This window comes from Typopeltis vanoorti, chromosome 26 (assembly GCF_054136105.1).
Source record: "Typopeltis vanoorti isolate ZY-2024b chromosome 26, IOZ_Tvanoo_1.0, whole genome shotgun sequence".
Lineage (NCBI taxonomy): Eukaryota > Metazoa > Arthropoda > Arachnida > Uropygi > Thelyphonidae > Typopeltis > Typopeltis vanoorti.
In genome coordinates, this window is record NC_143574.1 from 26,679,545 (window position 1) to 26,693,998 (window position 14,454).

The 14,454-nt window shown below is 33.7% G+C and overlaps 1 protein-coding gene across 4 annotated transcripts in view; it reads right to left on the reverse strand.

Annotated features, from left to right (window-relative positions):
* The window catches only part of LOC150092429 (uncharacterized), a 366,960-nt gene that overhangs the window by 52,032 nt on the left and 300,474 nt on the right, over positions 1–14,454 (reverse strand). For all 4 annotated transcript variants that reach the window (XM_090415095.1, XM_090415093.1, XM_090415094.1 and 1 more), the window contains one exon: positions 1,968–2,096. In XM_090415095.1, the coding sequence (XP_090271221.1) occupies positions 1,968–2,096 (129 nt within the window). The remainder of the gene's footprint in view (positions 1–1,967; positions 2,097–14,454) is intronic.

Genomic DNA, 14,454 nt, shown 5'->3' on the forward strand with positions numbered 1-14,454 from the left:
TAGAAATCTTTCTAAAAATTGACTTCTGCTGAGCCAGCAAACATTACTGTATACAACAGACGTTCCTTATCATCATCTGCCTGTAATTTAAATAACAGTCATTGCAGGGCTTTTCCTCAAAGAGAATTTACTATTTTAAATGTAATATCCAAAATATCTTGTGTTTAATCTATTACTACACAGTGCTTGTTGGTGAATAATACAGTGGTACGTTAAAAAATCTGGATATTTGTCATCGTTTTTACATAATGAAATGAAGCCTAATTTATTACCTATCATTGCAGGAGCACCATCAGCAATAGACAAGTTTAAAAAGCAGAACTTTGTGTTGTTTCACAAATTCATCAAATGCCAAAAAAAAATGCCTTGTCCCCTAGTCCTTTGCAATAATGGTATAATTTTCAAAAGTTGTTCTTTACTTGAATAATCTTGAAATACCATTAACTAAGCAATATCAGTGAAGTCGTTTGATTCAAATTGTAATGAAAACACAACAGACTGGTGATTGTCTGACATTAACCTGGCCTGGAAACTTTTCTCCGGCAATTGGAACTCTTCCTTTTGGTAATTTGAAACCTTGTCAATGGCCTAGAAGTAGTCTCTCTCTCTCTCTAGCGACGCCTCGAACCGAGAAGCTCCTTTCTGGGTGCGGGAAACTCCTCTCCCAAGCAACGTGGATCCAGGCAGTCTCTCTGACGGCGACTCTGGACCAGGCAACCTCCTCTCTGACAGCAATTCTGGAACTGGGACCCCTTCTGCTTGCTTGAGTCCCTTTTTATTAGGCCTCCTCTGAGACCTCGCATGAAGTTTGGCAACTCCCAAAGAATCAGTATGAGTCTTTCATCTTAAGTTTCAAGTTCAGCACGCCTTTTGTCCTCCGCTTTCTTCTGATTGCAAGTTGCCAGCCATCAGAAAGTTGTTTGAACTCTTTCTGACTGACTTCGGAGATGTTTACACTTAGAGCCTGCAGCCTTTCTCATACATACAAGTTTCAATAACAATCTTTCTAATGCCGCCATGTACAGCTTTGGCGACAAAAACATTGCCTTTATTTTTAACACTCTAACATATTCTTATTAAAGCAGTATATACAGTTAGCTTCAAAAGAGTTATTTACAAAAACATCATACAAACTATATCGAGACAAACAAAGTTTATTTTTTTTACAATATTCACATGGGACTTAATCTAAGTAAAAAATCGATGTAATGTGCTTTGGAATATTTAATATTTAAGCTACAATCGAGTTCTTACACTTTGCTTATAATCGTATTCACTCGGCTCGCTGTTTGACTTCCAGTGATCCAAATTAATTCATTTACCCGGATTTATAAGAAAATTACTGATTTGACAATTTTAACCAAAAAAAAAAAAATAAACAATAGCAATACACTTAAAGCAAATTAAAAATAATACAAAATAATGATAAATAAAATATTATGTTTTCAGTTTTAATTAAATTTGTAAGTAAAGAGGAATAAACACGAGATCGACCAAAAATCGTTCTGCGATTGACGGGTTGAACATTCCTACCATAGGACCTTTTAGTGCATAGAGCTAGTAAATAAGTATTTTTTACATATATATATAAATAAAAGTGGTTTAAGCTAATTAAGCCAACCCAGCATAAAATTTGGTTGGCTGTATTCAGGTAGATACCTAGCATCAAAGAGCAATCCAGAAATATAAGTACTGGAAAGTGTCTCCTGTTGACTCAGTAATTCTTGCAGGCTATATGGAGGTTTCTTATCTTTCTAATAGTAGCACATATGAAATAAAACAGTTACTCATGGTTTTTGATTTATTCTAAAGTATTTTTACTCCCCTCCCCCACCTTGTAGCACCATATTGAGTATCATGCAAAAATTAATTTTATAATGACTGATTCAGCAATAATTCCATTATTGCTAAATCAGCCAAGGAATATAATAATAAAAAAATATTTTAAAAAAATGAAATACACTTACTTTACCAAATGGTTCCTTTGTGAAAGAAACAGCAAGATGTATTGCCTTTGATTCATCTGATTCAGGTGATTCAGATGACTTGGAAAGTCCAATAGATGGCAAAGTAGTTGGAGTTGGATTTGGCACTTCCTAAATTGATAGCAAGAATAATGGTATAAGAAAGAAGAATCTGTTCATTACAAGAGATCTTATAAAGTTTCAAATAAATTAGCTTCTTTAGCTTAAAAAGCTGAAAATGCAATTCTTCTAATCAGAATCTAAATATACTAGGCTGAGATATGTAAAAGGAGGGTTGATATAAAATAGGTGCAAAAGTGCATGCTATCTCTGTTATTCATTATCTACATGGATCACATGATAGAAATGGTCATCATATAAGACCCAAAAAACATTTGTGGAGGTATATATGAAAAAGGTATAACACAGAAGCAGAGCAGTGAGACTGTGTGAGAGCAAATCAGTCGACCAATCAGATTATCCTGTTCTGTATAGCATGATTTTTAGGAAAGGTGGGATTTTTACAGAATCAGAAGTTGTACAGGTGAGATGTCTTGGACTTAAGGACACTAACTGATAGATATGATATGCATTTATTAGAAAAGAAATGTAAAGTATGCTAGTAAAAAAAAAAAACAAAAAAACTGAAGACTGAATTTGGGAGCATTGAACCTCACAAGGCAGTCTTGAACAACCAATAAAGAATGACAAGATCAGTATTTAACTACCACAAGGTTTGCCAGTTTGATATGTGGGAAGAGCAATTTATGTTCACCTTGCCTATCTTTTCTGAAAGTACGCTGGATATTTGGGTTAGGAATAGTGCTACCTGGTTCTTATTCTCAGAATTAAGATAATTAATGATATGGAAGAACACCTCAAACTGAGACATACAAAAATGTCAAAATTAGAAATTATGATCGACAATAAATGAGGCACCTACAATTAATCTTCCCATGTAAATACATACACAGATGTGTTCCACATCATGAAAGAGGCTAAACTATCTACAGGCAATGGTTCACAGAGTTAGAGAGCAGCAGATATAAAATATTGTTATCACCACTGAGTTAAAGGCAGTGTTATTACTATATTGTATAGATAATAACAAAATGAAACATCTAGTCTCACAGACTAGATCAATAATACACGAGATCAGTGAAAAGCATGGTGATAAAGTGACATCAGAGCAATATGAAGGATCATTGCTACTGATTAACACACCATGTATTAATATGACTATATCAGGAAAATAATCCAGATATATTTTTAATTCTATCTAAATTTAGATCAGTATGGATAAGATTTTCATCCTTTTTTTTTTTAAAGCATGGCTTTAAAAAAAAAACAGAAGTTTTAACTTGTAAAAGTTAAAACTTCTAAAAACAATAAATAAAATTCAGAATGTATGCTAATTTGACAATGATAAAAATGAAATAAATAAAATAGTATTTTTTTGTTCATGCAATTTTCAATATGGCATGAATATGGTTTGATAAGTGACTTGAAAGATGAAACAGCACAAGTCTAGATGACAAAAGAATTAACAATGCAGATATTGGTGCAAGCAAGTGCAGTAAAAGGTTTATAAATAAAGAGTGCTGTTAATTAATATTACTTCAATGAGTTTGTTATAAATGGATCTGTTCATATCTGGACAGATCCAATTATAACATATCCATATACAAACTAATAACAGCAGTCTGTGCTTATTTTACAGTCCATATATAGTTCTGTCCTAAGATTGAATGAACTTACGAAAGAAATGAAATTCAAAGATGTAAGCAAAAAATACTGTATTATATTAAAAAATACATATTATATGAAACCCCCCCCTTTTTTTTTTAGGGGTGAAAAAAGAAAATTTGGATTTAGCACCTCCAACTTCATTAAGCTATCACATAAATTAATGGACTGGTGAGAAGATACTCTTTTCTACATTGCTTTTTTTTTTTCCAGTTTATTTTTAATTTGCTTCCAGATTACTGTCCAGGATTTTCCAAAGTATTTTGTTTAGTTATGTTTGTAGCATGTATCTCAATTTTTCCTGATGTGCTTTCTATATTTTATAATGATGCACAGTGGGGCACCATGCATCCTTACTTGCTGAGCACACATAATAGAATTATTTTCTTTTACTGGATTGCTTTTTCTCATTTCATCCTTTTAGTGTTGATCTTTGCATACATCTACAGCCACATTACCTTTATTTTGATATGGATACAAGTGCAATGCAGTAATAATAGATATAATTAAGCTAATATTTCCTTTTGGTAATATGGTAACACTGTGGTTTATGTTATTCATTCACCTTTGTGATACTGATAAATTAGAGAGGTTTTAGCCAAAGATATCCAACACCCCAGATTTTTGTCAGAAAAAAAAGAAAATACCTCTCTTCTATCTTGACATGCATTTATATATCCAATGGATACTTGGACCACTGGCTACAGAAATGCACCTATACAGGCATAACCACATCCATCGTGCCAATATACCCCCCCCCCCCAACAAGACATTATTAAAAGATTAGTTAATAGGGCTGATTTGTTTAGCCCCCGATTCCACTACCACTGGAATGAACTGCACATGCAACACTTTCTTTCAGCAATACTAAAGAAAAATCTAGACGTGTCATCTCCAGAAAACATACTGGTCTCACTCCCATCACTTACAGAATCATATTCCTATAAATAGGCTGTTTTGGACCGCATATACAGAGATAAACATAAACTGGATATACATCCAGTCTACATATTTTGATACTGTTGACCATGACAATGAATCAGTACATGCCCAGAGAAGGATGGCAAGATATTCAAGATGTGAAGAAATGTCTAGGTGTAATTTACTATTGTTCCCATGAAGATACCTTGGCATCCAAAATAAAACAATCCCTTAGTAGTTACAGTTAATTATGATCCTAGGGATTCTGTTTTATGTATTAAGCCACTCAAATGAATGAACTTCTTTCACTAGTTCACTATTTTCTTCAGATTTTTGATTTCCAACATCAGCATGACACATGAGGAGGGCGGAAAGATAATTCTATCACCACGGATTTAGGAATGATTCAGCCAATTACAGCAGCTGAAGTAGACGTTAAAGTACCAGAAGCTCATTAAAAGCTGCAATTCTGAGGATTACATGAGTTTATTAAATGTATGCACTGATTTAGCAACCTCCTCCTCAATGCTTTACAACATAGATAAGGGGAATGGATATAAAAATACTACTGGACTTTATACAAGTTCCAGGTGGGAGGTTATTATACACAATCCAGAGGAATGGGTATGCAAAACAGGTTTGTACATATATAAGAAAGTGGCTGACTGATAGGTACAGTGATAATAATATTATATCACACCTCCAGGGAGTCCAAAGACTCATCGAGGGAGGGCATCAACTCTTCGTCTCACTACTCCACCAACCTTCATCATCTAACACAAACGCCATCTACCACCAATTACCACCACTAGTGTTTTCACAGGCAATCACCAACATCCATGGCCACGATGGGATTCAAACCTGCAGCCTTTTGGTTGGAGAGCAGATACGCTAACCACTCCGCCAATCAGGCTGGAATATATATATATATATATATGTATATACACACACACAGTAAAACCCCGAAGTTACGCGATAGGAGGGACCAACAAAAAGTGCGCGAGTCGAATTCACATAACTCAGGGTATAATTTTGCATGTAATTTATATATACAAACATACAATTGGGACCAAAGGTTTACAAAAACACCTATTTTTTTAAAGAAATATAATCATAATTGTAGTTTTCATACATAAAAAAAAAAGAAAATTATTTCGATGTAGATGGTTTCATAAAATATAACAGATTTGTCTGACAGCATAATGTCTTTTTCTTGTCACGCAAAATTTCTTCATAGCAAGCTAATGATTTTTTTTTTATTCCTTGCCTTGTGGCTACAATTCGTTCCTCGTTAGAATCTATGTCCTCCAAAATCTGTAAAACCTTTCTTTTATGATTGTTCTTACTGTGGATTCCTGTAGATCGATCTTCTTTGCTAGCTCACAAATTTTCATTCCGCCTTCAAAATCCTTAATAACGTTGAGTTTTGTTTTCAAAGTCAATGTTTTTCTTTTCTTACTAGCAGTAGAAGAACCAGACTTGCTTCTTTTGGATGACATTATTATTTTTTATGTGATAAAATTTTTATCAAGAACATAACATTAAACAATCGCAAGGTTTGTAGACTATAAAAATCGTGTATGAATGGAGACATGGGTAAAACACGTCAGTGCTTGTTCGCAGCATGTGCGACGGGAATACGTACATATAAGAAACCGCGTAACTCCGGATTCGCATAAGTCGGGGTACGACTGTATATATATTTTAAAAATAGATATTTAATGACGTTAAACCGAGATAAAATATTAAGTTTTAATGAAAATGATACAACTAGTTTCAGCCTTCATCAGGTATCCACTAAAAGGTAGAACACAATAATAAAAATCAAAGTTACAAAAAACTGAGAATTACAGGCAAAAATGCAATACATAATTGACATAACGTATTTTTTACGTTGTTCTATCCAGCGCGGATTGTTTATTGCATGCGTGCTTGTAAGTTCTCGTGAACGCCAGTATTGAACAACTTCAGCATGGCTATCAGGGATGTTGTAACTTAAATTGCTGTTCAAATGTTCAGGATAAAGGAGGATTTCCCTGGATTCTACAATTTTCCTTTCAAACTTATCACTGCAGCAAAAAATGTTTTCAGATTTATCCCAGATTTATTTGTTTATGTATTGCATTTTTGCCTGTAATTCTCAGTTTTTTGTAACTTCAATTTTTATTATTGTGTTCTACCTTTAGTGGATACCTGATGAAGGCGGTAAAAGGCTGAAACTAGTTGTATCATTTCTCGGTTTAAAGTCATTAAATATCTATTTTTAAAATGTACCATAACAGAGTAGAAGCTCAGGAATACATACATACATATATATATATATATATATATATATATAGAGAGGTATCAAGTCTAAGTAAAGAAGGGCAACCTAGTGAGATATTACAACAGTCTGTGCTTGGACCACTGCTGCTGTATGTTAATGACAAAATTAGTCTAGAGAAAATATGGGTTAGATAATAAGGGATATGCTTGATATAGAATCTCTAAAAGATGAACACAAACGCCACATTAAATATCTCCACTATTGGATTCTGATTATGTAGATATTAGAGTAATTATTATTTGCTTCAGAATCCAACATGATCTTCCATCACAAAGGCTACATTTGTAAATATTATTTAATGTAAATAACTTAAATTATAATTTGATATCATGTAATTACCTTAATTATATCTAATATTTAATTGTTTAATCAAAGATATGTGTTAATAGTAATAAGATTCTGTATTAAATATTATTAAGCTATTTTATTTATTGTTATGTCAATATTATAAGAACTTGTAATTGTAATTTAACTACGCATTTATTGAAATGCAAATATTCTATTTATTCTTGTTTGTGAAAGTTTAACGTTATGTAATAACTGAATGTAGTGGTATAACCTTATGTAACGTTAGCGAAAATGTTTACGTTTATTTGTTGTCGTGGAAATGCATGAAATAAACGAGCGCAAGTGGAACAGAGCGAGGGCTGAAAAAAGAATAATAAAAAAATATAAGAGGTAACAAGAGAGAGTTGGGACGGAAACTTGGAAGTGAAAGGAAGCAAGGGCATAAACTAGAGAAGTAGAAGTAAATGAAAGGTTCTTAAGGGCAGGAGTTAAGAGGATAATTTTTATAAGTGAGCAAGGACGAAGTGAATTTTATAGTTAGCTGAAAGTGAAGCCAGCAGTAATAATAAAAGGGAAATTGATGCTGTAATCGGATAATATAAAAAGCTGGACGTTCAAGGAAGAATTCTGAATAAACCCAGTTGGTCTAGAATTGCGGCTTATTTCCGATTTGCCCTAAGGAGAACCGCACAGTGTTTTAATTAGTTTATGAGTGGTAACAAGGATAGTTGAAGTACCCTGCAGTCGATGTCTGGATTTCTGAAGCGCGATTGATAGTGTTTTAATTATAACTGTGGATAAGTCTTGTAGATGTGTTCTTAAGTGAAATAAAAATAATTTAAAAGTTTGCTCACAACGTATTTGATGTACTAGGAACTATTTCCGGTAAGGACTATCTTAGTGTATTATTTCAATGCTTGAAGAATTGAGTGTTAATTACGCTACGCTTAACCTAACCTCAACTGTGGAAACTCTTCGTGATTGAGAATTGAAGTTAAGACTTGTTAGAGAGATATTTTCAACTATTAGTGCCTGCGATATTTTGAACTTATAGCATGACTGAGAAGTGTGTGAAAACTGATTAGATAGGAAGTTCTATTATATTTATATATGTGTAGGAACTTTGTAACTCAGAAGCTGAGAAAGTGTATGTGAAGGCTTGGAAGGTTGAACTAATGTGATTGACTTGGCTTAATGTTTGACTTGTTTTTATTGTTTGAATTAGAAGTAGAATTTATGTATGTGTTATATAGCTTATATTAAATGTTTGTTTTTGTTAATCAAAAGTTGTATTTTGCCTGAATCTCTTTTACTGCACCATTCATAAAATATTCGAACCAAAGCGGGTAAATTAAGTAAGTCAAATATACTCGGCCAGTATATATATTAAGGAGAAATAGTTGAGGGTTGATTTTTCTTCAATTCTTGAACTAATTCAGATATAGAGTGGCGCAGTCTTTAAATATAAATTTTCTCTATATTTGAATTAGCAACTATTTTTAGGTTAAGAACATCGTAGTAAATAACATGTCGGATCCGAGGTACAGATTAAGACGAAGTAGGATGCAACAAAATATTTGTCGTGACGTTCTCTTCTTCATGTTCGAATCCGCCATCTTGTTACAAGTCACTTTCATAAAAAAAACAACTAATTGTAAATTGCTCACCAATCCAAGGGTAGAGAAATTTCTATTATACTGCGCCACTCTATCCTTAGATTAGTCAATATAAAATAGCAGGATCAATTCATAGTTAGTTAGTTAGCAGTCTCCTCATTCATTCTGGCCGAGGTATTTTATTTTCCACTTGGGATTCCCGCAAGATTCGAATTTTTATGAACGGTGCAATAAAAAGGAATTCAGGCAAACACAATAATTAGATTAACAAAATAAAACATTTAATATAAGCTATATGACACATACATAAATTCTACCTCTAATTTTAAACAATAGAATAAAGTTAAATATTAGGTCAAGTCAATCACATTAGTTCAATCTTCCAAACATTACATACACTTTCTCGGTTTCTGAGCCACAAAATTTCTACACTTAATTAAATACAATAGAACTTCCCATCTGAATGGTTTCCACACAGTTCTCAGCTATGCTATACGCTTAAAGAACACCACAGGCACTAATTGTTGCAAATATCTCTCAACAATTCTTATTTTCAAATTCTCATTCGCAAAGAATTTCCACAGTTAAAGTTAGGTTAAACGTAGCGTAACTAACATTCAATTCTTCATACATTGAAAATGATCAATATGTCAGTGCTTACCAGAAACAGTTCCTAGTACATCAATTACGTTGCGAATAACTTTCAAAATATATTTGTTGCACTTAAGAACACATTTATAAGACTTCTCCGCAGTTATAACTAAAACACTATTAATCACGCTTCACGACTATGGATATCAACTGTAAGGTACTTTGATTATCCTTGTTACCACTCATTAAATAATTAAACACTGTGCAGTTCTGCTTAGGGCGATTTAGAATTAAGTCGCAATTCTACATTAACTGGGTTTAATCAGAATTCTTCACTGAACGTCCAGTTTCTTCATATTATCTGATTGCGGCATTAAATTTCTTTAATTATCACTGCTGACTTTACTTTCAGCTAACTATAAAATTCACTTCGTCTTTTTTCGCTTATAATTATTATCCCCTTTAACTTCTGACCTTGAGAACTTTTTATTTACTTCCACCTCTCTAGTTTATACCCTTGCTTCCTTTCACTTCAAAATTTCCGTTCCAACTCTCTCTTGTTACCTCTATATAATTTTTTTTTATTATCCTTGTCCTAGCTCACACTCTGTTCCACTCGCGCTCGCTTCTTCATGCGTCTCCATGACAACAAATAAAATATAATAAAATTGAGCTATTACATAACTCTAAACTTCTATAACAGAAATAAATAGAGAATATTTACATTTCAATTAATACGCAGTTAAAATTATCAAGTACAAATTCTATAATATTAACATAGTAATAAATAAAATAACTTAATAATATTTAATACAGTATTTTCATCATTAATACATATATCTTTGATTAATTAATTTAATATTAGACAAAATTAAGGTAGTTATATGAATATTTAATTGTAAAATAAGTGATTTACATTAAATAATATTTACAAGTTTTGCCTATGTGATGGAAGATCATGTTGGATTCTGAAACAAATAATAATTACTTCAATCTCTATATAATCAGAATCCAACACCACTATGGTAAAACAGGCCTATCAGACCATACATTCCAACATGCCACAGAATTGACTGGAAAGGCACCAAGTCCCTACACCACACTACATCAAAACCTGGTATGAAAGAAAATTCAAAGACGCTTGTGAAATGCTAAAACACCATCCAAATCTGAACAAAAATGGACTAATTATTCCAAGAAAGTGGAGGACCGATCTTCAACCCATATAGCAACTAGAACCTCTGATAGAAGAAAATCTCAATATCAAAGGACTGTAGAAATTGTTTAATGTAGTTCTTTTTTTTTTTCCTCACCAGAAGTCAGGCTAAGATAAATGATTAACAAACATTGATTCATTTCATTTTACTTTTGTATAGTGTAGCTTATATGTTGTACATATGTATGTTTCCTGATGACCTCAATACAGAAGTAGAAACATCAATTGTTACTTGCTTAATGTTAAGTAAAGTAATTATTTTAAGACGTACGTTGTGTCTCCATAAATTCTTCACTATGAATGCTGACCACCATGTAACCTTAAAAGAAAGAATCAGACCTAACATGCTTCCCAACCAAACCCGTATTCGGCTTCCTGAGAGATGAGTTTGAAAGCTTTTAAACACTGAAATAAGCTGTGGATAATGAATGCATCTGAGGTGAATATTTTCAAAGAAAGTTATGGGAAGTCTTGAGGCATTTTTATGACTGGAAAAGGACTTTTCATCAGTTAGACCCCATAGAAACAAGTATATAATAATTTTCCCACCAAATTTCTAAGGCCTAGTTCTATTTTTGAATCTCTTTTTAATCCACTGATACAATTACTGGAATGTGCAATTAATTGCTGAAAAGCTTAATAAAAATGACATTTAAAAAATTAAAAATTTATCTGCACTGTGCATAAATTCACAAGTGTTCATAATTAATTTACCACCATAATATAAGGGACATCCCTGTCACTATGGAGACTTCTCTTTCAGGTCGAACGTCTTCTGATTCTATAACACCTCTAAGAATATATATATATATATATGGCTGCCCTCTTCACTTCCCCTGGTATCTTTCCTACTAATACATTAGTAATCCATTTGTTATGCATCCAATAATGTCCCAGGAATTTCATCTTTGTTTCTGATTGTCTTCAATGCTTGATTAGACTAGTTTATGTCCAACATAAAACTTCAGATACTTATGATCTGTTATTTTTCTCATATGTTTGGTCTTTATATTCTGCTGTATAGTTAACACCCCCAAAGCAGGGATTATCGTTTTTATTGTTTTGTCAGTGCCATTTATTACCAACACCATCAATGAACTGTAGATACAAATAATACTGAAATTTGTTCTTACCACTTCATTAAACTGTCTTGCATCCCACAAGTTCACCACATTACATCTGGTCACAGAGCTGACAGTCCCCTCCCACCCAAGAACTTAGTTTTTTTGGTAAAAACTATAAGTTATTTACCAGGAACAACATCCTAAACAAGATGACAGACACAACTTGGTGTTGTAATGCTGACTCTTAGAACAGCAGTCTCAGACTCTGGTCTTCCCTGTTGCAAACTATTCTTCAGCAGTTTGGATTCAAAGTCACTAGAACTGTCATGAACACAGCTTATCACAAGAACCATCTCTGGTACCTTAAAATCCACAAAATAAAGAAAATCAGACATAGGTCCAAGATCTCTTCATCTCATCCACCTTATCTCAAGATCTCCCATATAGTTAGTGGAAGAACTAGATGATGGTTAGTGAATTTCTTAACTAGCACAGCCAGAGACTGTAAAATGTAGCAAACCACCTGCCATAGAAGAATACAATTGTGTTTAGTGCAGGTAACATCAATATTCAAGCCCACGGCTTGCATAATCCTTTTCACATGCACACTTTGTTCTTTCAATGTACAAAGTGGTTACCAAAATTCTGCCAGTCTTTCCCTAAATGTCTGCAAATGCTATGGGATTCAGCAACCACACATCCGTTATGTTCCAAATAACAGACAAATGCCATATTCCATATCTACTGTTCATTTTACAGATTTCATCCTTAAAAAACGTACACACCAGTTGCATAACTGACATATGATGTAACATATCCCCAAGCATGTTAAAAAGCTACAAGATTTGTAGTAGAATATCTCCAAAATATACCCCCCCCCCCCACACGGTCTTAACTTTTTTTTTTTTTTTAATTTTTGGCTGCTTGTAATTTCCCCATGGCTATGGTTATTGTGGAAACAGTTTTTGGAATTGCAGTTGTTGCTGCCTAGACATATAGTACTCTTTCATTAATTGAGTGTTTAGATGATTGCTTCAAGAATTCTGCAATAAATTTTACAATGGTAAAACCACTGTAAGATTTATTGCAGAATACAAGCAGGTGGGCACATGAAATAAAGTATCACATATGCTATTAAGGAGAGAGAGAGAGAGATAACCTCTCTGTTCAACAAATACAGCTTCACTCATTTGTACTGGCCGCCACAGGACACTGTCCATTAAAAGGTACTCATATAGTTGCAATATCAGACTATCAAGGTTGATCTGAGTTAAATCAGAACCCAATGATAAATAAATTGGAACATATTTTAATAAGAGATCTTACTGAGTGGCAGATGGCTGCAACTCCCAGAGTGTTAAACTAGAGAGATTAAAAGGGGGGTATGGTTGCCCATGGTAGCGACTCCTCCATGAGCAGGTCTATCTCAAGTTCTGTTATTAAGAATAACAGTGATATGCCTAAGGTAGGGTCCTCACGAGATTTTAATACATCTTCTGCAGAAGAATCCAGATAAACATTTTAAGGGAAATGCCTTAAATGGACACAAGCCTCACGTTTGTATGGCTTGTGTCCATCTTTTCCTTTGGAAAAATATATGTTTAATGCATCATTTGATATGTTCAGTAGATACAGAAGTCAGGGGCGAATATTCAAAGTGTGCTAGGTGTGCTGTGCTCATCCACCAAATAGCAAAATAAAAAGCTTGTAATATAATATCACCGATATTATATTACATTTTTGCATTTATTCCTATTAAAGACTTCCCCAATTGTTTCCAGACTTCACGTGATTCCTAAAAAGTAAACACAATAGACTAATGCTTCATGAAGAGGACACTACGACGAATAAAAATTGCATCACATTCGCATTAATAACCCAGGTGTCCATTTAAAATACATACAAGGGTTGTTTGAAAAAGTTTGGTAAATTTCCAATAGATGGTGACACTTCATTCACACCAGTTTCACCATGACCCCTGGCAAAATTTAGTCACGTGCGACGTGTAGTTCTCATTTGGCAAACATTTAAAATGACCGTGTTAGCATTTTTCATAAAAATGGAGAAAAATGAGTTTCGTGCAGTGATAAAACACTTTTATTTAAAGAAGTGGACGGTGGCAGAGATCAAAGCAGAGTTAGATGCAGTTCATGGGGACTCTGCACAGCATTAGACTATTTATTTTTGAATAAACAAGTTTAAACGTGGTTGTAAGTCCATCGAAGATGAAGCATGCTCCGGACACTAGACTGAGGTCACTACGAAGGAAATTATTGACAAAATCCATGGTATCGTTATGGAAGACTGCTGAGTAAATGTGCGGGAGTTTGCTGAGATTGTAGGCATCTCAACTGAATGGGTGTATAATATCCTGCAAAAAAAAATTGCACGTGTGTGCAATGGGTGCGGCGATTTTAAGGGCATGTTGACCATCAATCAAAAATGCATGAGAAAAGACATTTCAATGCAGTGTTTGGCAATGTTTAATCGCAATTCGCAGGATTTTTTGCATCTATTTGTGACTGTAGATGAAACTTGGATCCACTACTACAACCTGAGTCCAAGCAACAGTGAAAACAGTGGACAATGTCTGGCAAAAGAGCACCGAAAAAAGCAAAGCCTGGTTTGTCAGCTGGGAAGATGGCCATTGTTTTTTTGGGATTCCCAAGGAATTATCGTGATAGACTACTTGGAAATGGGTAAGACAATAACAGGAGTCTAT